The sequence below is a fragment of the Strigops habroptila genome, chromosome 8 (genome assembly GCF_004027225.2).
Source record: "Strigops habroptila isolate Jane chromosome 8, bStrHab1.2.pri, whole genome shotgun sequence".
Lineage (NCBI taxonomy): Eukaryota > Metazoa > Chordata > Aves > Psittaciformes > Psittacidae > Strigops > Strigops habroptila.
The window spans coordinates 2670698-2694643 of NC_044284.2; the positions used below are offsets into that span (position 1 = coordinate 2670698).

General features: G+C 41.5%; 1 protein-coding gene across 2 annotated transcripts in view; it reads left to right on the top strand.

The window, feature by feature from the left end:
• The window catches only part of ALG14 (ALG14 UDP-N-acetylglucosaminyltransferase subunit), a 37672-nt gene extending 25981 nt beyond the window's left edge, over positions 1 to 11691 (top strand). For both annotated transcript variants that reach the window (XM_030496297.1, XM_030496296.1), the window contains exon 4: positions 11306 to 11691. In XM_030496297.1, the coding sequence (XP_030352157.1) occupies positions 11306 to 11536 (231 nt within the window). In that variant the 3' untranslated portion in view covers positions 11537 to 11691. The remainder of the gene's footprint in view (positions 1 to 11305) is intronic.
• Positions 11692 to 23946: the final 12255 nt, after the last annotated feature.

Consider the following 23946-nt stretch of genomic DNA (forward strand, 5'->3'; position numbering starts at 1 on the left):
GCACAAAGGCAAGATTTGGAGCAGATAGGCTTAGGCTGGCATAACTAGCATATTTGTGGAGCCAAAATAGCTGTAAAGGGGAAACAGCAAACCTAGCTGAACGGGAGTTACTTTATATGTGCTTATTTACATGAGCACTGTGTCCCCTTTGTATCTCCCACTGATCTTCTGGCAAAGCTTCTTAGTTTACTTTGCATGAGAAAACAGTTCCATCTAAACCTTCTTCAAGATAGTTCAGAAAGAGCTGAACAACATCCAGGAGACCTTTGCTGTCTTGCAGGACTTGACCCATATTTGAAATGGGCCCACAGGGAGTTTTAAGAAATGTAAAAGTTAGCTTAGTTATTCAGTTTGAGATCATCTTCAAGAGGCCCATTTCCGAGCTACAGACATCTGCTTTCTGCAAAGTTAAGTCCCTTTAGAGATATTAAATCAAGTAACAAGATGTCAGAAGTCATGATCAGCTTGTTTTCCTATAGCTAAGGATTATAGAAATATAGGTGTTAGAGTGTTTTGCAGGCACATGTATGCTGGGCAACGTTAGATAGGCTTCCTATGCAGAGGCCTAAAATTCCAGGAAAGACAGACTTGTGCCAGCACACTTTGCCTACACCTTCCCTTCCCCAGAAAAGCTTTTAAAACTAGCAGTTGCAGACAGATTTAATATGTAATCATAGCCTTAAAGATTGCAAATTCCTACCATGAAAACAGTTGGTCAGAGAAGACTCTTATTGCTTTCATTGAAAGGCTGAGAAGAAACAGAAAACCAGAGTAAGATGTTAGAAGATCTGCTGTCTAGGGAAAGGTGCAAATTACACCCATTTAGTTACAGAAAATTAGACAAGCTACAGTTGTCTTTTTCACAAAGACAATTAGTGAATGTTGCATAGATTATTTGATGTCCAAGAAGGAATAAACTAATGTTATAGCCTTCCTATAATATGTATTAAGTCAGTGAGTAAGTAGAGGAAACCAATCTCCAGTTCTCCTGCTGCTTACAGAACTATTGTCATTGTCTCTAGGCTGACTTGGAAACCCGGGAACCAGGTCTTCGGGTGATTTAGTCCTTTGGCTGTATTTGCCAATACATGATTATTCCAGTTATTCTGGCACACCTGAAATTCAAACAGAACACAAAGAACATGTGTGCACCATGCAGCAGAAAGCTGTACAGAGATTGCATCCAGTCCTTGTTTTCAGCAATAGATGGGCTATGTAATTTGGTCTGTGATTTGCTCTCCTTTCATATAATTAAATTTCACCTCCAATTGTGCCAGAATGCTGCAGAAAGCTCCACTCAGTAGTAGACTGCACATCCTGGACCCCTAGGACCAGACTTAGTTTGCTTTGCTGGGGAAAGTTCTCAGCAGTTCCTGCTGCCTTAGTGCTCCGCAGAGCCTGAAATAAGCAGATCTTTTCAGATCACTGCTATTTGGGAAAAGCTGGGTTAAATCAGGCAAAGAAGGCAGTCCTTCCAGAGCAGGGCCTCCTTCCCGTGGGAAGGCTGTAGTAAGTAGTTTACATTTGCACAGCAAGTACAACAAGCTCTGCTGCCTCCTTCCCCACCAGCTGTCAGCTGAGTGAGTCTCTCCTTCTTAAACTTCTTTCTAGAAGCCTGAAACCTGCTCAGCTGATTATGCTTCCAGCAGTCTACCAATTCTTCTAGGACTGCACATCCCATCACACATGCCTGCTCCCCTGACTGGTTAAATTCACTACAACAAGCTTCTAGAGTTGGTACAGAAGTGTTCACACAGTAAGCTATATGAAAGGAGATCATTATTTCCTTTAGCTAAGTTTTTCCATTCTTTGTGCCCTGCCCACAGATGTCTTTATTTCATAGCACTTTAACAAATGACTAGGACAAATAGTATATTATTGTCCCTTATATCACAGTTCTTGTTAGAACTTTGTGGAAAGCTACAAAATCTGGGTGGTGGCATTTTTTCCTCTATTCACTCCGTAACAAGTGAACTTTGTATAATGCAGTATTAAGACTATCTGGTGCATTCTTTTGTACGCCGAATCTTTCCCCACTATTTATAACTTTTTTGGACCAGATTGACAATATGTCTGATCTACTCTTGTTCTTCTAGGATCAAAACAGTCAAAATAAGCATGAGTAGGAACACTGGCTTAAAACCTTCAGTGATTCAAATCGTGTAGTCTGAAAAGGAAACAAAAGCCATCGAAATTTAACTTCTCGGTGTTAATGAGAGTATTTTTCACCCTTCCTCTACTACCTTGTATGCTGTGTACAGCTACCCTGCAGCCACGATGTGGAATTACCTTTTGCTGAACACAGATAAACATCTAAAACTATCCACACTGGTTAGTTTAAAGCTAGGTTGCTGCTCTGCTCTGTTAGAGAAACTACCACTTAGACATGCCTGTAGACACTGCACTTCAGAGGAAGGACAGAAGTAGCAGTAAAGATGAACTGAGAGCTTAGATTTAAGCAGAGGTTAAACTAAAGACTATTCAGTCTTAATTCATCAGCTCTCAGATTCACTGTGAACCTAATGAATACCCTGGCCACATTTCCATTTATAAAACATGGTTTCAAGTAAACAGTCTTGCTACATCTGACCACTGAACCAGGCCACTGGTATCAGGCAGATACAGATTGCTAAAACCTCTGGGTTTTGCATTGTGAACACATTTCAGACAGGTATTTGATGTGGATTCTCACTATATCAACTGCAGTGATTAGGCAGTAGGCTCAAAGATGTTTATATACATATAAAATACCAGTTTTAGCTAACCTAAAATACTGTTGTCAAGCTCTAGTTAAGTGAATGCTTAACTAACGAAAGACATACTGAGATTTGCAATTAAAGGCTCATGTTAGGCCACTAGTAGTAATATGGATGATTATATTTAACAGTCTTTTGACTTGATTTCTCCTTTCAAGTAGAGGCAGGCTACTATATTAAGCAGTACTTTTTACTATCAGGAGATAAGCCATTACTTGTAAATAGGCTCCAAAAGTTTCTATGGTACTTCTCATGGTGCTCTGATTAAGATACTTTAGTCAGGTTCAGACTCAGCCAAGGTGATACTTAGAACAACAACTGCTTGCTGAAAGACAATACTAGCTAGTACCTAGTGATTGTAGCTACAGATGTACTTCAGTATGTACCATTTCATTTATATAGCAAAAGCCTTTTACTGAATTTGTTTATGACCAACTTTTTCATCCACACAAAGTCAAATTTCCTTTACTTCCTAATAATTTATCAGCAGCAATAAACCACAGACCCACTCCATGGTAATGTAAGTAGGGAGTTAGTTTATTCTCCAGCCTGCATCTGCCTTGGTAATCTTGTTCTTTTTTAACCAAGCTTCTATCCACCTACCACAGTTCATCACAAGACTCACTGGTGCCACTATTTCTTGACACAAACTTCTTGCAGAGCTCATGATGTTTGGCTGGTTGCACTGACAGTCTGGGTGCTAATTTAATGTTTTAATAACCAACACTTAACATTCCTACAGACTTGACCATTAGCATCACTTTCATACCTGTCATTATTTTCAATTCATTGGTTCTATGTTTCTCATTTTACATTTGGCAGCTAGGGTGGGGAGTATGCTGATGGAAACTACCACTGCAAAGACCTTTTAATCCCAATGACAGACCTGCCACCTTTCACCTGAAATGCAGGGCAGTTAAGTAGGGTGCCTAAGGTTAGCTTCATTAAAAAGAAATACATAAATAAGAAGTCATTTTATGTGTCCAAATCTAGATTCTCTTCCTTCACTAAGTTGTTGCCTAACTTCTGAGGCTCTTAATGACCCCAGTTATCTTTCTTTTCATCAGTAAAGCCCCTAGGCATACTCAGAACCAGACCTGAGCTGTTTAAGTGTCAAATAGCCAGATGCACAGCCTGAGCTCTGCTGAAGTACAGAAACTAGGAGTTTCCCTCACTACTTGGCATGTGGATGCTGATCCAAATCACATCAGCTGGGCCTCTTCCCTTGTCTCTTGCCCCTGAGGACACTTGGGTGGTAAGTCTGGGTCAGACCACTAAGTGCCTAGAAGGCAGAAGAGACAATGCCTAGTGCTATTACAGTTAAATCCTGTTGTTAAGTCTAGTTCCAGATGCTTTGTGGAAGCTCTCCTTTTCTCCCACAGGAAAGTCCATTAAGTGGGATTTTTGTCTTCCTCTCCTTCAGGAGAGCGTTTATAAAATAAGACCTGCAGAAACAAGAGAGTTGGTGATGCTTCCCACTGTATTTAATTCTATGATGAAAATAATACTCCAAAGTAAAGCAATGCGCATTAGAAACCCAACTGCACAGTGTGCTAATTTAAGTCCTTGCTCTTCCACTTCTCTCTTCCCCATTCTGGCATTCACTGATCTTATTTATCCTGGTTAGGAAGTCTGCCTGTAGGACCACACATGTCTGTGCTTGTTTTGAAGAGCACCTTACCTGCTGTGTGTATTCTGTGGTGACAACAACAGGAACTGTACCAACAAGATACACAGAAGTGTACTAGAAAGGTTTTCATGGCAATGCTACAAGCTACAGATGATAGTTGCTGACCAGCCTGAACACAAACTGTTGCTATAGAACACTATCTTCTTGCATCCCTGATGATTCAGGTAATTTAGACAGTAGAGGATAAAAGTGTACCCAGATATAAATCAATTCCACCTTAATTACCCATTTACATCAGACTACACATCTAGATATTTTTTGTCCCAGCCTGTATTCTACAGGTAAGTTCAAACAGAAAACAGGGTGTGAAGTTTTGGGTGGTTTTATGTACAGCTTGTGGAGGGAAGTGAGCTGGATAAGATCTTCACTCTTCAAAAAGAATAAGCCAGTAGGTAATTTAATGACCTTTATATTGTTCAAACAGAACCTGAAATTCTTCTTTCTCCCGACCAATTGCAGTAATAAGGAATTGTTGGAAAAGGTTCCTGCCTTTTGGTTTTTTTAAGCCTTAAAAAAATATTAACAATTCTAAGCTAGCGTTCCTTGAGGTTCAAAACTTGGATTCTCAGACATGCTAAAGAGCTAGACTAGCAAAAGCTTTAACAAGAGCACTCCCTCCCACATGCTGAAGTATTTGAGCTAAAGAGAAATCCCTCTCCCAAATCCTCAGATTTCTCTTGTTTTTCCAATGACTAAATAAAGTTGTGTCCCCTAGAAGAGATCTTACTTCTATCCTAACTGCAGTACCTCCCTGGGGGATGCAAAATGTATCTCTTGAAACCTTTTAGAGTTACTCATTTATGGAAAAATAACAATTTTTCTCTATTTGCCATGCAGGCTTAAGCTGTCATTCAAGTTACTAACAGAAATTGTTTCTTAATGCATATGCCCTGCTATGTCTGCACATATTTAAAATCCCAAATCTATTCCAAAGAAAATAGCATGTACATTTTCTCTTATTTACAGAACATGATACTGAATCAAAAAGCATGCTAATAAAAGCACTACTCTCCATACCTGGAGATCTTCACTGAGAAGGATATGCAGGAATTTTGATGCACCCTCTGTGATGAGTAAATTATTTTCCTGGTGCTAAAGTAGAAAACATTGATGTGAGAGAAGGTTAAGTGCTGTGTCCCAAATCCCATGGTGAGTCCACAGCAGAACTGGGAGTACAACACCAGTTTCTTGACTCTCCAGGCTTGCATCTTGGTCATGAGCTCATGAACTAAATCTACTTACAACTAACATTTGGTATTTGTTCACGGACGCTTTTGTCAGTTCAATTTTACAGTTACAGCATCTCCAATATTAAGAAAGCAGGTCCCGCAGCTGCAGGGCTGCAGTACCTGCAGTTGTATTTCCCACAGACCTGGGGGCTGTGCAGGATGCACTGAGCACTCAGTGGAACCAGGTCCTTGGGAATCATGGGCAGGAAATGGGAACAGCTGAGCCCAAGAAGCCGGATTACAGCTGCCTTTGTAGGTACCACTCAGTGCTTCTATAGGGGAAGGGAAAGTATGTTCAGCTGGATACTTCACCTTAGTGTGTAGTTTTCAAACAGCAAGATAATACTAAAAACCAAGCAAGGGCTGATGAGCTCATGAGATGCTGTAATTTACATAGCAGAATACAAATTAATTCCTTGCAGATTCCCTCTTCTCATGCCACAGAAACAACCAAGATCCCTCCAGCAAAGCAAAAAACACATCAACAAACCCATTTGTTATTGCACTCTGAAATCATCAAAGGCAATAAACTCCTGTCATGTCAAAAGCCCTAGCTCCTACCTGACAAATGCAGGAGTCTGAAACTAGCCCTGACATAGAAATGAGGATGTTATTATGGTTTTCCTTCCAGTGTCCAAGGACCTCTACTCAGCTTTCACCAAATGTGACTATTCAGTTTCCCCTGTCAGCAGCATCATTCTCCATTTCCCTTGTTTCTGAAAAATTGGTGTATTTCCTTTCTGACCTTTGAAAACTCATTCCAAAGCCGGAATTCACTTTGCCTAGCAAGGTGGAAACTTCAGTCCAGCCAAGGAACTTGCTGCTGAAAAGACCTTTGGCTGCAGAGTTTTGTCAGATCTGTACACGGTCAAAGTTGTTCATCAGAGCAGAGTGAGACTGGTTTATGTTCCTCCTTTTTCTTGTTAGGGAATTAAGGGATTTGTTCTGGGGTTTCTGGTTTTAAATGAAGCCTTTCAATTGTAGTTCAAATTGGTTTCCCACTTCCTCTCTTCCATATTGTCTTCTTTTTTTGTCCCCTTTCCTTTTCCTTTGCCTTCCTTAAAATATCAGGAACAGCTATTCAAATTTCCTTGACTTTTCTGACAAACCTCAGAGATATCTTCTGGGCTTTCATATCTTTACAGGCTGAACAGTTACTTTTTGTTCCCAAATATTAAATAGCCATTGAAATGAAGTATTTATCATCAACAAAAGCCAAGTTTGAGCAGTCCATCAAAAACACAAAATAAAATTATTAATAAATTACAGGCACACATTTGTTCCTGAGAAGCAGAAAATACCTAATTGGGCTTTTTCCCAACATAGTTCAAAAGTAGCTCTGTTTTCTTGCACAGATATACAAAGATGATGCAGTTAACCCAGCGTGGGTCAGTTTTGTATCGCTCTGCTTGCCTTTGCCTCTTCTAGGGGTTCTCCATCCCTACCATCTAGTCCCTTATTCTTACCTCCAGCTGTCTAGCACTGTGAGGAAGGAAGTATTACCAGGACTAAGGAAGCTTGAGCAATGTCCTAAACACACTCCAGGAGATAGCTCCGTAAACAGCAAGCAGTGCGGTCTTCAGCTGCCATGTGTGCATCACCCTGCAGCAGTCAGCATCCCCAACCCTAGGAAGCTGGGCAGCTTTTCTGCTTTTCTCCAGGTGGCAAAGGCCAATCCCTGTGGAATTCATTAAGGAGAAGAGCAGGTGTTGAGAGTTTCTTATGCAAAGCAAATCTCACATGAGTTTTCCACTTTCTCCTGAGTTTTGGGGGACTGATGTTGTCCTCCGATTGTTGTAATTTGGGAACATAAGCAGTACTCAAGTAGCTGTTCATTAAAGACATACAGCAAATGTATGTTTACATATTGCTGACAAAAACGGCATGTTTTCTGCTTTACTCATTTGTGTTTCAACTGGTGGCCTGACATTTAATCCCAGCGAAGCTGTGAGCCATGCTTTCAGTGTTTGAGCTGGTAAATGTCACTCTGCTACAGTGCTGCATTCACCAACTCTAAAGCAGCTTTTATCAGCAGTGGTGCCATGTGCCAGTGTTCCCAGTATGCCAGACTGCTGGCTTGGCTTGTTTTCTTTCAACAGTTGTAGAAAATATCTGAAACAGAAAAGCAAGAACTACTCCGTTTTTAGAGGCAAGTGATTAATATGTAATTAGAGAGTTACCAAGTATGAATGTTGTATTCTGATCCTTTACTTTTAAACCTCCATTAATATACAGATTGTTTAGTTTTATTGTACTGTTTAAAAGTGGTTGCAGTGATTTGGTAGAGGATTTTAATACGTAGGATTTACTTTATAGACCTAGCAGTGGAGGCGAATGCAAATAGTGCCTTCTGCACTGCCTTCTGCAATGATTCCTTACAGCTTGCTGGCAACAAAGCCAGATAGCCACAAAAATCCTTGGGCAGCTCAGAAGGTCACAAAGGCTCCTTCTTTCCCTTTCTGCTGCCTCACCACAGAAGGCTGAACCAAATAAACTAGAGATCTTCGGAGATGTGGTTCATGCAACGCAAATACTCCACAGGCAGCCTTGTAGCTAAAGTAAATAGATACTGGGAAATGCTTACCCTGAATAGCTGGTTGACCTTGCAGAGGCCCTGGTCCCTTCTTGCCCAATAAGTGCTTGCTTTTTCTCCACAGCATATTAAGGATTGCCACTGGATTCCCTGGGATATACTTGTATTCTGCTGCAGGGGGAAAAACAAAAGCTTTGGTCTTTTCAAGGTGGAAAACATCAATCCTCCAAAATTTACTTTTGAACAGTGTTTTGAGATTCACTAGTAGGACAGCTCATCTCTCACATGTTTAAGGCTGAATGTAGATCGTAGATCATAGAATCATAGAATCATAGAATCGTAAGGGTTGGAAAGGACCTTAAGATCATCTAGTTCCAACCCCCTGCCATAGATGATTCAGTTCCTTTCCACCATCAGCAAGTTTGCATACTGGAAGGAACTGAACAGCAGCATTTCTACCTTACAGATTCTACTTACAGTGTGTCCTCATCTTATGATGTACACATGTGTTGCCTCAGGATTTTCCCGTGTATCCCTTGATGAATGTATGATATTGTATTCCAAGCAGCAGGAATGCTGGTCTCCCTTCTGCTGACAGTGTGGGAGGGAGTAAGTAGGACTGGTCAGACCAGATTTCTGGAGGGGAATTGCTACTCCAGCACGTGAGCAACTGCACCAGTTCCAGGTATGACATGTCTCTAGACACAAACAGAAGGTTAACTGAAGGTTAATTTTTAAGGATCAGAAAGATGGGTTAATAGTTCTGACTTTCAGATCACAACCCCAAATTCAGATAGGGATCTATTTATCTGTTGGCTTCAGCAGGTTTATACCAGTCTCTTTCAGGGGACAGTTCCAAAACCCAAACATTTTAGAATAGGAACATCTATAGTCAGAGTATTTTATGGACATTTTGCATACAGAGGTCCTATAGAGTCCCAATTGTTTTGTCTTGTTTGAACTGGTATGTGTGGAAGGGGAGAGAGCAGAGGACATGAGTTATAATCACATCATGGTTTTTGAGAGATGCCTAGTCCATAATTTTCCTGGTTCTTTTTCCTGCATACAAGTACTTTTCCATGAATCCAAGGGAATCTGAGAAGCAGCTTACAAGTTATAAACAGTCAGTTGAGGGTATAAATTGAGTGCATCATATCAAAACCTGGATATAGTAGAGGTATTTTATTATGATTTCAATTTTGATTATTGCCATTCTGTTTTGCACCTCAGCAAAGTAGTGACAGCAACTACTGTGGGCCTTTAGAGCTACATACAGAGTCACAACTAGACCCATTTACTATTATTTAGTTACATGAACATTACTTAGTTTGGAATTCCTGCTAGCATTTACCTTTGTGTGTGCATCTAGACACAGGAATACCAAATACCAGAAAGACTGAATAAAGGGAGGAGGAAGTAGGATGAAGTGTATGGCACAGTGGCTTGATAAGGACCATGAATGTAATACTTCAGCTTCTGGGCTGAGGAGAACGTAGGATGTCTACCTGACCAAACTCATATCTGGCATTTTTTTGTGTCAGACTATGGAGAGTAAGGGACTGATGTCAAACTCTCTCCTTGCTTTAAACAAGTGGGTTGAGCTTTTGGAGTAGATGGAAGCTGAAGGAGTGTAGAGCCAGAAGGTGGAAGGGTGGCTGGGAACAGGGATGCATAGGGAAACAAATACCAGAGATCACAAAGAAAACCAGAGGAGAGAAGATGGATGGGATACATCTCAGACTACAGAGAAACATTGAAATGGAAGAGACTTAAGAAAGGACAGGGGAGAGGACTAATGCAACAGAAAAAGGGCTTGGGGAGCAAGGAAGATGAAATAATATTTGTACTCCAGGTAGCTCTGCTAAAGGAAAGGGAAAGAAGAGTTTCTCTGTAGCAGCAATGCACATTTTTATCTGTTCACTTAAAGCTGAATTTTTAATCTGAAATCAGTAGTCAGATTGAATATTCAACTCACCAGAAAAACCCAGTAGTAAATCACTTTTTTGGACTGTTTTGGTGCTTCTCATGCACTTGCCTAAACAGATTCTGCAGCAGGGACATTCCAAATTGATTCCTATGCCTATGTTTACACTACAGTAACAAATGCAATTACAAAGAGAGATACCTAAACATGCCTTCATTTAGGTATCAGTAGCCAAGAACCAGTAGCACCATCAACATCAGTGCAAATTAATCAAATCTGACAAGAAATAGGGCCATGATTTTATAAAAGAAGGCGTTCTTTCCACATAACCCCCAGCTGTGCAGCAAAGTGCCGATTACATGGTAGCAGTTAAATTTAGTAAGAAATTCCTTGCCTGAAAACAATTTGGATACCCAAGAAGAGTGCCTTAACATACCCTGCTTCAAACCTTTTGCTTTTAAGCAATCTGCTTCTCTCTTTCCCAATGTCTAAAATGGGAAGGCCACTTTCTGCTACTGTTAACATTTATGAGTGAATTGGAGATCATCCGCTACAAGGACAGGACATGTATTTGCCAAAACACCTCCCTTCTGTATGCTTGTTTCTATGTAATAGTGTTTATTAAAAGAACAACAAAAGCAGTCATGCATATCAGTTAGTAGATTCTGATGAAGGTCCTAATTCATCAGCACATTTTTGCTGAACTCCTGTGTGTTCTACTGACTTAAGCCAAAGTTCAAGAGGTTTATAACTAGATCCCAGGTTTAGTAATCCTAATTAAACTTCTTTGGCCCTAAGCTGTGCACGAATCCCATTACTGATGCAACACAAAGCTGTGAGTGAGATTAGAAGCTGTTTTAGTTGTATACGCCTGAGTCAAGAATTCTGCTTCCTTCATAGAATTGAACTGATTAACTGTGTCCTCTCAGAGCTCTTCTCCTCCTCAATGTGTAATGAAAGATGATCTTTTTTGGCAGCTACTTTGAAATAATGTCTTTTGTTTGCCCCATTCCTCCCATTTTTCTTCATATTCACATGCCTCTTCTGTGCTTTTAAATACCTTTGGAAATACTTTGTTTTGTAAATGGAATGTGGCATGAATATACACACTTCATTCTTTACCCTGTGAAAAAACTCGTGTTTTACTTCTGTAAAATGTTTCATCTCTTTTAGATATTGTGCAATGGACCAGGAACATGTGTTCCTGTCTGTATATCTGCTCTTCTCCTTGGGCTTCTGGGAATAAAGAGAGCATACATTGTGTATGTAGAGAGCATCTGCCGCGTGGAAACTTTATCCCTCTCTGGAAAGATTCTTTACTACTTTTCAGATTATTTTATTGTCCAGTGGCCTAATCTAAAGGAAAAGTATCCAAAATCAGTCTATCTTGGTCGAATAGTGTAACCACAGAAGACAAGCTTTACCTAAAATAAACTCTGCAAGCTCCTCGCTGAAGAAATGCATTCCTGTAGTAATTTATTCGCAAGGATTCCTGCTAATAAATTAGGCTGGTCCTGGAGAAGGAGACCATAATAAAGATATCTCTACGTTTAAGCACATTTTTGTGTAGTTGTTTTCCTTGCCATCGTGTAGGTCTGTTCACCGATACCCCATAATGCCCTTAAGTCTACGCTGTTTCTGTTTTCATCTAGTTTTCCTGCTATGTGAATGGCAATTTTTGTCTACAAATAAATATGGGAATTTGTATGAATGTAACATTTCCTGTAAGGAAACTTTGTGTAGTTTTCTAAATTGTAAGAAACAAAGTCTTGTTCTAGCACAACAGGCTTTATTTCCTGTATGCTAGCACTGAAGTCCCTAGTGAATCCTTAGAGTATAAAAGAAACAGTTATATTAAGTTGGCTTCATGACAGTTTGTACTCCACAGTCTTCCAAAACCCCCAAAGCATTAAACCAGTATCATTTTTCCTCTGGGCTTGTCAAAGCTGTCCTTATAATCTGTACTGCATCTTTTGAAAGCTGTTGCTCACTTCTTAAGGTAAATAAAAAGGTGACAAGCGTCATGCTACAGGCAGAGTACTTGAAGAACTTAAAGGAGATTTAAGAAGTACTTTCTTCAAAGCATACGTGCAAAAATCCTTAGCAGGTTTACATCACAGGGAGCAAATTGTCACTTGAGAAAATGGAACTGGTTCAGGCTCTAACATATTACTATCAGGAATGAGGGAAGGAAGAGCGTTTCCCTCTCTTTTCCTGATACAGTGAATTTGACTTTATGTCCTGTTTTCTCATTTTAAGCACCTTCCTTTTAAGCACCTGACTCAAGAATTTGTCATGGAAAATGGTATTCTGTACGTTGGAACCACTTTTAAAAGGCATTTTGTAGGAGCAAAGCGCGCGAAAGTCTGCTTCGGCATTTCACATTCATCTGGCAAAGCGTAACGCTACACGCTGCTCCACCTATAAAGCACTATAAACACATCTGTCATCTGAACACACACACACACACAGAGCTCTGTGTCTGGCTACAGAAACATACACAAAGCAGAAAGCTCAACGAGGAGTAGAAGCGCTCTACAGACTGCACAGCCTGCCTGTGCTGAAGCTGACAGCAGCTCCTCGCGCTGCTGCAGGACCAGGCTCGCGCTCGGAAGCCTTTTCCTCAGTCGGATGTCGGAACATTGCAGCAGCTATTCTGGTAGGGAATTCAGCTGAACAGCAGTGGTGGTTCCTGCTGTCGGGAAACAAGGGTCGAGAGGAATAGTCCGCTTTATGCAGAAAGTCATAAGAAATCATCAGAAAACACCAGGGAGAAAACTACTGTCGTGACATTGCGAGGCCCTGTGGGGAAGCCAGCCATTATAACCTGTCCAACAGGCTTAATAATCTTCAGCGCAAGTGGAGTGCCTTGATGTGGTCACATGTGAGTTCAGAACAGGGAGTTTCTGTGGCTTTTAACCCAGATTATGCCTGAGATTAAAGAGTAGTTAAAAGGTTAAGACGATGTGAGAAAGACTCTCTGTGCATGTTCATGCTCCAGTCCTTGAAAATGACCTGGCTGAAGTAAATCTGATGTGAGGACTATCTGAAGTGAGGACTCACTTATCAGGACTTTCTGCACAGTTGCAGATAGTTCGGTATATTTGAGATACACTGGACTTTATTATGGCTAATAGTAGTTTATTTTAGATAAGTGCTCTCTGCACTGAATCTTGTTTTGCAAGGGAACTAGAGTAGAGGGGAATGAGGCAGCCTCTTCCTCCGCTCTGGGGAAGGGGCAACAGCACAGGATCAATGCCCCAAGGCTTGGAGAAGCATAAGAAGAGAAAGGCAATGAATGGATCCATTCATGCACCACATCCCGTGCCTGAATAGTCCGCTGGCCTGGCAGCCAGGCAGACTCCTGGACCGCTCATAAACACAGCCAAGGCGCAAACGGTGCCGAGTTCACATGCTGCTGCTGTTCAGAGCAAAGCAGAACGTAGCCCATCCTGCTCTAGTTTTATACCTTGATGAAAACATCGCTGGCTGCTTGGTTCCTCCCTTAGAGCCCTGCCCAGGGCAGCGTTTTGGGTTTTGGCGCGCTTTCAGACTGTGGGTTCATAAACTTTGTGAGCCTGCCTTTGAACAGTGGGGAGTCCCAGGGATTTTCTTCCACCCATCACCTGCATGGCAATGACTACTGCTCAAGAAAAGCACTTGCCTGTTCAGGCTTGTAACCTCCCATGGAAATGCACTGACGGTAACAGTAGATTTCTTCACAAGAGGCTGCTCTGAAAAACTGAACTGCTCCAGGCCATCTGATGTGGAGGAATCTCATTTTCAAGGACTTGGGAAGACTTTTCCCCCTTTACTTCATTGCCAGCCTTTTAGGGGAGCAAAGCCGAGAGAATCTCTGCCTGTGTTCCCCCAACAGCATGTTCTTTACTCTGTTTGGTCACTCTGGGAAACACAAGTTAAAATAGCACATATAAAGCAATCTTTAATCCGGATAATCAGCTATGACAGAGTGGGACTATACCCATTTCCTTGTATTTGTTGCTATTTTCCTTGCTGATTACTGGCTCAAGTGCCAACTTGAGTTAAGGACACTTACTTTCCAGCAGTTCATGATTACTCTTTGCAAGGGAAAACTTGGATTAGAAATGACCCAGAAGTCTGTAAAGTTGAAGCAGCATAAACAGGAGAGCTCAGAAAAAGCCTAAATCCGACCAAAGCCTTCAACAAAACGTTGCATCCCAACCATAGGGAACAGAACACAGAAAAAGAGTTCCTGGCTTGAATTCTCTTAAAGGAAGCTTTGTTATCAACTAGATTGACTTTTCCTTTGAAAGATTATCTCAGATAACTGCTGGTTCTCTCCAAAAGCACGGTGCAGCTGAAGTAAACCAGCATTTTGTTATTGAGTAGCTCTTATCTTTTGTTTTTAGTAGGTGGGTACAACCAAACTGTCATTGTTCTAGGGGAAAACTGCATTCTTCCTGCTCCCAGCATGGAACAGAAAACCTGGCGCTCCCAGGGTCTATCCAAAGTCTCCGGGATTGCTGGCTGGATTCCTTATGTTTAGATTCTTGCGTTTTGCTGTGTCTTGTTCTTTCCCTTAAATACTGACATTGAGGCAAACACATTTGGGCTATGTACAGGAGGGATGTTTGGAATGAAATACATTACCTCTTTTTTCTCCATTTCCAAAAGAGGAAAACATAGTATGTTACAGATTGAAAGTAAAATAGGGAAGAAACATGTTCTTAAAGAAAACAAATATGACTTCATGGAAATATCATCATCAACATTGACAAAGATTCAAAAGACAACAGAAGGCATCCAGAAATTCCTTCCCCAAGTCCTAGCGTGGAAGCCAAATTCTAAATGAGTTTTAGTTATCAGATTATTTTCTCTAGTTATGCATTAGTAGACAGAAACTGAGTATTCAGAGTTGCTTCTCTTTTGCTCTGGTTGTCGTCTAAGGGAGAATATTGCGTGTACATCAAAAACAGGGTTGATGGTAGGTGAGAAAAGGAGGAAGGGAATGTAAAGGGGAGTGCCAGTTGGACTGTCATAAAATAATGATATGAGAAGGTGGTTGACCCTTTATAAAAACAGTCAAGAAGATTATTCTCAAGTTATGCCAGAAGAAAGCTAAACAGAGTGATGTGAAAGCTAAACACACTGGCCTACTTTCAGCCAATGATTATAATGTCTTACAACTCTGCAGTGACCATTCCACGACAGTTAATGCTGTTCTGTAACCTCTTGCAAGCTATTAAGGATTTCTGGGGACAACAGTCCAGTCTCAAAAGTAACTGGTGAAACTGCACTGACACAATTGATCAGACACCTGCTTTTCATGCAAAAACACCCTGTCGTAATGGATGACCGTTAATGCCTTGAAACAAAAGATTGCTGTATACAAATAGCACATAGACCATTTTAGAGACAGAAATGCAAATCATGCTGTAAAGCAAAAGGATCCTCTTATATGTGTGTAAGGGGCCACAGAGCATGAACACACCTGGTAAGACCATCTTTTCCATTCTTTTTTCACTCCCAAATGAGCTTATCAGTGTGCCTTAGCCCATGTGCTATCACAAATGGCATCCAAGCAGCAGCCTGCTTTCCTGGGACAGGAGAGACAGTAGGCTGTCTACATGGAAGAGTGTCTCAGAGATGGTTAAGTAGCAGCACTTGGACAAAAACATTTGCTTGGTTCGGTGCCACGTGGCACAATCCAGTCAAACACATTTTTGCCTCACACTTCAGTCCTTGGCAAAGAGCACAAAAGGCTTGCTGCCACCGTTTCTCTCCAAGGACACTAAGACATGTCTCCTATATCTTCACGATGGAAATGAAAGGTTTTAACAGACCCTTGCTAGATGTCTTCATGGTTGCTCAAACACATTGCACACACAGTACTTGATTTTCCCTTCAAATCATGTTTGTGCTGTCTTGCCCTGAACTGATCAGACTTGAAAACAAGTCAGCATGGTAGGTTATGGAGTTACAGTACTGCAGCAGGTACAAGCTGCTGTTCTTACACTGCTTTTATAGCCTCTTTAAAAGAACATTTGCCCTCACAACTGGAAGCACTGGGAATACACACAAGCATACAATGACTGTGGCCATCCCACTTTGCTCCTGCTAGTTTGCAGAGGTTTGCTGTGCTTAGTGAAAGCCTGACACAGACCATGGCTACACTCATGCACTCAACAGAAATACGCAATTCACAGTTAACCGTGCCAGTGTTAAGCTTTAACCACGCATGTATCTATAAAGAGATTTATTTGTTGATTCATAACATCAGTTTTACACATACCTCTTGTTATCTCTGCTCATACCTGAGGAACAAAGCTAAACAAGATGTTTGACATATTTGCTATTCTCTAACCAGAGAGAGACTTGGGACGGTAATAATATTTAACAGCCAAAAATGGGGGAAGTGAGGGGTTTTGCAAGGATCATTTCATGCTTCAAACAACTTATAGCACTTTATCAATTCAGATATTATGCATATTAAACAAGTTATTGTAAATTGATGAGTAGTAGCACAAACACTAGTCGAGTATTACAGTCACAGATTCTAATATGATTCAGAGTGGAATCTATGATTCTATTCCCAGATCTTTGCTACTGTTTCATTCAGAATGTTTAATTTGGGGTTTGCCTGGCTTATTTTGGATTATTTTTTTTGTTGTTTAAGAGGGGGTATTTTGGGGGAGATTGTGTGGGCTGTTTTGTTTTCATACAGGAATCAAGTATTCCTGACTATGCCATTGGAGGAACTCTGCAAAGTACTGGATTTACACTCAGAGATTTGGTATAAGCTTCAGAAAGAGAGGAGGAGAATATTCACAAAGAGATGAAGTTGTCCTTGCACTATGCAGCAGCTATTTTTCCAAGGAGTCCATAGCATGAAGTTACAGTATGTTTTTCTTTTCACATCAAGATTTAAGAAGTATTTTAAACCATGCAATGAAGGGTTGTGCATAATCCTGACCCTTCTGTGCACTGGTGCACAATATGTTCTTAAAATCAAAACCCCCTCTACTTGGTTTAAGACAGCGTGGATATTTGTAACGTTATATCGACTGTCAGATCTGCTCAGTTAGCATTACTGTAAAGTCTACTTTCAGCTGCCAGTCGTTTGGCAATTAGTGTTTCCTGCTTTATTGTTATACAGCGCAATTGAACTCCACTGCTTTTCATTTATGATCCAGCTTGGGATGTCAGCTGACACTGAAATGAATGTCCTAACCTCCAATTCAGTGGCTTAAAGGATATCTCCCCAACATGCAGTGCCAAGATGAAGTCCAGAAATCACTATTCAGCAGCAGTAAACAGGGCCTGGCTTTGCAGGCAACCCTTTGTGAAAGGAAGCAAGCTGGAATCACAGTTAATGGGGTTTTAATGTGCACGCCGCAAAGCAAAGTAGTGCTGCAGTATTTGTAAAGAGGCACTTCAGTGATGTCTTCACAGAGCTACATTAATGTTTGTAATAATTCCTTTAAAAAGTAATCTGGCTGCCAAAGGGTTTGCATTGTAGTTAGATACAAATAGGTATCTCCAAGGATTACTGGTGTAAGGATCTCCACTCTCACTCACAGGTAGAAGTTGGCCACTGACAAGCAAAGGTAGTTATCTCAGAGCACAACTGCAGTTCTAAGCATGTTCTTCATTTAACCCCAAACTAGAGGTAATTCCTGAAAATCTTCATCTTACCTCTTCCTTAAATAACATGAATGGGGTTAGGAAAGGAATGCTGAGGAAGTACAGAGAGAGGTGCTCCCATGTAGAGTACTACTTTGGAAAGACTGAACAAATAATTCTGAGGGGAAAGAAATTATTACTGCTGTCTTGCCCCCCTTCTTCATGTTTATTGAGGATTCAGAATATAAAACACAAAGCAATTTACTGGTCTGTAATGCTGAACTGTGACATAATGAATATTCCTAGGATACCATGCCCATTTGCCAAGCTTTTCCTCTGAAGTTTATTACACAAGGCATATAGAAAATAAAGTTGTCTCTGTTTAGTTACAGTTTTTAACCTCCATAACTAGAATCTTCCTTTGTGTTAGCAATACCAGTACTTTCTACTTGCATGCAGCTCTTGCTTGGCCCCACTTTGGACCTGTGTCAACAGAGAAAACACATGGGAGAACTGCAGGTACAGAACAGTACCATCCCCAGTACAACATTTACTACTGGGTAAGCACACCTAGCACACACAAAGTACATCATATTAGTATCACTGAGCTTTAAACAATGGGTATTACTTGCATTAAAACTTAAATAACTGCTTTACACATTGAATCACCCAGTTTGGGAGAGAAGGGAAAAAAGGAAAGAAAAGAAAAAAAAAGACTTCTCCACAGCACAAAAAAACCCCAACAAACCCCAACCCAAAACCACCCCCAAAAAAACCCCCACACTCAACATCTTTTGGAAAGTCTGAAGTTTTGTGGGATGCAATATGAGCATAAAATGGACAAGATTAATGATCTGGGATAAAGTGGCTAAAAACCTCAGGATTCTGTCTTCTGGTACAGTCTCATTTATCTGAGCATCAGCTATTGTAATTCCCTTCTCTCCCGCCAAGTCTGAATCACATCCTGTGACATCTACTGAAGTACATTAGCAGTGACACGGATGATTTGAAGCCTCTCTTATTCAAACAGATTGGGGATCCTAACTGTTGTAATAACAGAGTCTCCGTGGCGCGGTAGCCAGCCTCTGGCTAAATGCCACAGTATCTCAGCTAGTCACTCATCATCTGCAACACTCAGCAGGCCTTTTCTCCTCTGCACCATTTCAGTCCCAAATAACTCGACAAAGCACTCGGAACATCACTTGCTGTGTATTATTTTGCTCTTGAAATTACCTGAACTTCTAAGTAAAACTTTACCATGGAAGTTCAAAGAAGAAGAATGAACCAAAGTTACCAAAAATGCAAAAGCCATCACCTTATTCATAGGTCAGTATGTTTTATTTTGCATTTGGTATCCAAATAAGTTTGAATAAGGCAGCATGAAGTTGCATAAAAAGTTACCACATACTATTTTAAATCAGTTCTCTTCTGAAGTTATTATTGGGGAACACAATGGAGGATGAAGAGAAAACTGGTTGAACACACCATTCCTTGAAAGACATGAACTTGTCCAGACACTGTTAAGAGTTGCCCTCAAACAGAAGCAAGGAAAACAGGCTCAACTGGCATAAAAATCAAGGTTTGGGATTCAAGGAGGGAGCTAAAGTGTTAAAATCAATCTCAGATTATGCTGAGCAGGCATCAACCAAATGGTAACTGTAATAGCCTCTCTCCACATCCTGGAGAGCCAGAAATTGCCTCTTCAAAATATATATATGTGGAAAGTTATATTTTATATGTATATATATGGAAAGTTAAAGTGGTAGCTAAAAGCCAGGAATTATGGAAGCATAAAATATCACCAAGTTACTGTTTTCTCCCTTCCTTTAATTCCCTGGTAGGGTGATCCCCCCGACACACAGCAGAAAACTGACTCGGGAAGCTTAATAGAAAAATGAGGAAAGTTCCAGACTTCAAAGTCATTCTGCATTAGAAGGGCCATCAGAAGCACAATAATTAATAAGGAAAATTACACCATTTTTAAGGGGTCTGGTGTTTTCTTTTACAGGAGCACAAAGTGCCGAGTTATTTGCATACCAAGGTCTGCCTTAAGTAGAGATCTGAAAGCTGAGTCTTTTTTTGTCTTCACGAGCATAAAAGATTGAAGACGCAAGTCTCATCTCCCTCAGGAGGAGCAGTTTGGGTAACACACACTGTCCCTGCAGGCATTTCCTTTGTCTATTTTGCTATATTGTTCTTGTAGGTAAACATCACTGTGAAATAAAACTGATGGCTCTTAATATTGAGCTTGTTGACAAATAGAATCAAGCACTTCAGTACGAGTACGCTGGTGACACAGACTGCAAATGCCTTGAGTCTGATAGAGAAGTGAAGCCTCCCAAATAGGAGGGAGAAACGACTCTGTGACCTACCTGCTGCAAGCACTTGCTCTTAGGAAGCATGAGGAAGAAAACTGTGAAGTATGTCAGGCATTTTGATTGCACAGCGAGCAATCTGAAGTCCTTTGTTGCCTTCTACTTGTGCACTGGTTTTAGCAAGTTAAAAACCAGCACGAGCAGCAAGCCTTTCACCGAGTCAGGGGGGCTCAGTGAAAGGAGGGGCACAGGACAACACAGGACCCCCAACACCGATCAGCTTGCACCTAAGTTATGTCTTTAGGCTTTTCCATTAGCTCTACCCAGGAACATATTTGGCATTCATCTATTCTCTAGCTATACCCCCACTGATAAGAATGCAATGATCACATTTTAAGGGAAGGTCATGAATCTCAAATCAAAATACAAAAGCGCCAAAGTCTGACTTTTATCAACAGCTAGCACCACCGGATAACAAAACAACCTTGACTGCAATAAGAGGATGGAGAAGATACCAGTGTTAGAATCGATGAAGAAACAAGCACTGAGGTCTTCTAACAATCTAAATATATTGTTTTGGATAAAGCTTAATCTCTATTAATACAAGCATGTAGATAAGTCACTTCAGCAAGTTACTTTATCATGAATGTGAGTAACATTTATGTTCTTAAAAATGAGACACAAAGGGGAGGCTTTCCCAACAATAAGTCTTGGGCTGCCAGTCTTAAAACTGCCAAACGTGATGCTTAAAGCTTCTCAAATCAGGGATTTCCACCACTACCCCCTTTCAGGGGAAGTCTGGGGGTCTGTTTCTTTCTTTCTCTGCTGCAGTGGTTTAGGTTTGGTCGGTCCTGTGCAATTCTGTGAGCATTTTGGCATCGTGTGCATCTCTGAAGACATCTCCATATAAGGGAATTTACTCAAGCATTATAGGGAAAACACGGAACACAGATATCAGATAATAATTCCTTCAAGGCTGAATTTGGCCCCATGATTCAGTATGTGGTATTTGTAAGAAGTCGCTGCTCTTAGTTTTTCCAGATGTTGATTTTTAAGCCAGTCGTAAGCCCAGCCTTTAGGGTAGAATTAATGTCTGCCAAGGAAACGTTGCCTTCTGTATTCTGGTACGGAGGAAAGAGGAGTGGGCTACAAACACCTCATAGCACCCATAATTCTTCTACAAGACAAGAGGATCTCTCATGGGATGGTTCTCTGTTCAAGCAGTTGAACCAATACAGCACACATACAGCATGGCCTGTTTAATTAAAACACCGAGGCAGTGCTGCATACCCCCAAAACCTTCCCAATTCATAAGCAGGATGAGCACAGCAATGTTTAAGCAGATAGTTGAGGTAATGTATCAAGAGATGTTACACAAGCTTGCCTGGGACACTGAGTATTTAAAAGGAATCCTAACAAGTGAAAGATGAAGGACAGTTTTGGGTACTGCTAAGGCTCAGCACTGGCTCTTCTCTAGAGTTCTTATTTTGCAGTTTCTTCAGTGCTGTTGCATGCTGTGCTAACATTTGGTCTGAACAGGCATCAAACAGTGGGAAGATGTAACTCTCACTAGAGACACAAGTTGTATTTATCCTACAGCTGCTCTAATAACTTTAGTCACAGAAGTTAATTAGGCTGAAGCATTACTGAGTGTCACCAGCACCCTGGGACAGGCCATTTCACAACACCACCACTAATGAACACGCTGGTGTGAGACAGGACAGCCTGGGAAAGGCTCCCCCAGGTTCAAGAGGATTGCAGAAGGGCTTAGTTAGCTCCTTGCCCCTTAGCTGAAGCGAGCAGCACAGCCTTCTCCTTGCCTCACCATGTCAGTACTCACTAGTATTTCCCCTCCTCGATCCTTAGAAGAGGACATAACTCAGAAAGCTCAGTGTCCTTCCCTTTCTTAAAGCACCAGGTTACTGGAAAGCACTTTCTTCAGCAGCTTCCCCATCGGTTACCTGCAGGCCAGTGAGCTCCATCGATGGCAGTGCAGGACCTGCTCCTCATCAGTACCAAGCTGGCACAACTCCCTGCTTCAGTTCCCTCCTGCACTCCAGTTCTTTCGAGCACTGTAGCTCCCACCTCCCACCCAAAAACCTATTCATCGAGGCATAATCACCCCCACAACCACATACCTTCTCCTCCTCAGCCCCACGGCTGGTGCCACCACCCTCCCCAGTTCAGAACCCCATTCCCCTCTCTCAGACCAGCCACACCGCTCAGCAAAGCCTTCCTCCCTCCCTTACGTACCATGCTTTGGAGCTCTACCTGGCAACTTAACCTCCTGCACACAGTTTAGCTCTCCCAAAGAAACTCACTCTGTCCTTCAGGGAAATCATCCCGCTCCTCCTCAGCTGAGCCAGTTGATTAAACCGAGGCCTTTTATCAGGATCAGATGGGTAGGAAGGAGATGATCCATCTCAGATAGGGCTAGTCCTGACTCCATGCGTAGGACTCACCATGTCTTCAATCATCGACGCTCAGGATGGCTCCGACACAGAGCGGAACGCAGAAATCCCAGTGGCTGTTTGATAGTTCTCCATCAAGCCACATTAATTCTACAGATTACAGTGGAATTACACAAGGGATAATTTAGCCTCGGGGAGTTTAATGGGACTACACATATGCTTACAATAATTCATGTGCAAGAATGTTTGTGAGATTATGGTCCATGTTTCCAAGAAAACAGACGTTGTCTTTTCCGAGCTCTTTTCCCTTTAGTTTCCAGCTGAAGTCATCAGCGCATGTTTATGATATTACATGTGGTTGCTGAAGAAGTTATTACAATGTCACAAAGAGGATTGTGATTTCAGGTGGGGAATAATTCCTGTACAAATCCTCTTTCCATACAAACAGCCTTAGCAATAACCACTGTAGAAAAATAGGGCAACAGTAAGAGATTTACACATAATGAGCCAGATTGCCCAGTGTGCTCCAGCTGCTTTGTAGTGCACTGATGGGGTGACATTTGCTTTGTGTTGCAAAACAGAACGTGTTTTCAACTGCACTCCCCGTATTCCTTATACAGCCTTTTCCGACGGGGTGTGAACACGTTGCTGGTCACAGAATAAATCACCCCAAAACACTGGGAGCTTTTTTATTAGGTGCTCAGTATCAGCATAAAAACAACAAATGGTGCTTGTGCCCTGCTCAGATGAGGTTAAAAAATAACCCCTAAATGACTTATTTGAGGATAATTCAAACCTGATTGTCCAGCGAGAAAATACGATGCCATACCTTCGTCTGCTACTAATCAGGGCCATTTTAGTTCAAAAAGGGGTGAAACGTGTAATTCATGGAGCTGAGAAAAGCATACCCATGGTAAACATCTCAAACTTCCCCCGCCACTGTGTATTGCAGCAAAAATGATTGAGAGCATTAACAAATAAGGTCCTGATCCAACTTTTCTTAAGTCAGTGGAAACATTTCCAAAGGCTTCGGAGGATATTGAATCTAGCCCCAAATCATACGCTCTCTGAGGTCAGGAAAGAAAAGTTTATCCCAACGTGGATGTCTGAAAACTAATGAACTTTCATGATGTTTACGTGAACCGCCATTTCCCTCACCCCATTCTTCAGTTTCCTGCTTCTCTTGCACAGTTTCCTTTTCCCAATGGGTCATCCAGGCAGTTCTGTTTCCTTTAATTAGGAACAGCCCTGGCTGTTTTCCTTAGCGGCTGTGCAGCGCTCGGAGCTGAGCTGATCCACAGCACACAACTATCTCCTGCTGCCCTGCGATCCCTCGGGACTGTTACAGCCACCACAAGCCTTTTGAAAGAGCTCCGGTGGTTTCAACTGGAGTTGAGAGCAGACACTCCATCCTCAATGTCTGCTATGAAACGGGAGCACAGACCCATTATTTCTGGGGGATACCACAGGCTGCTGTTCCTTA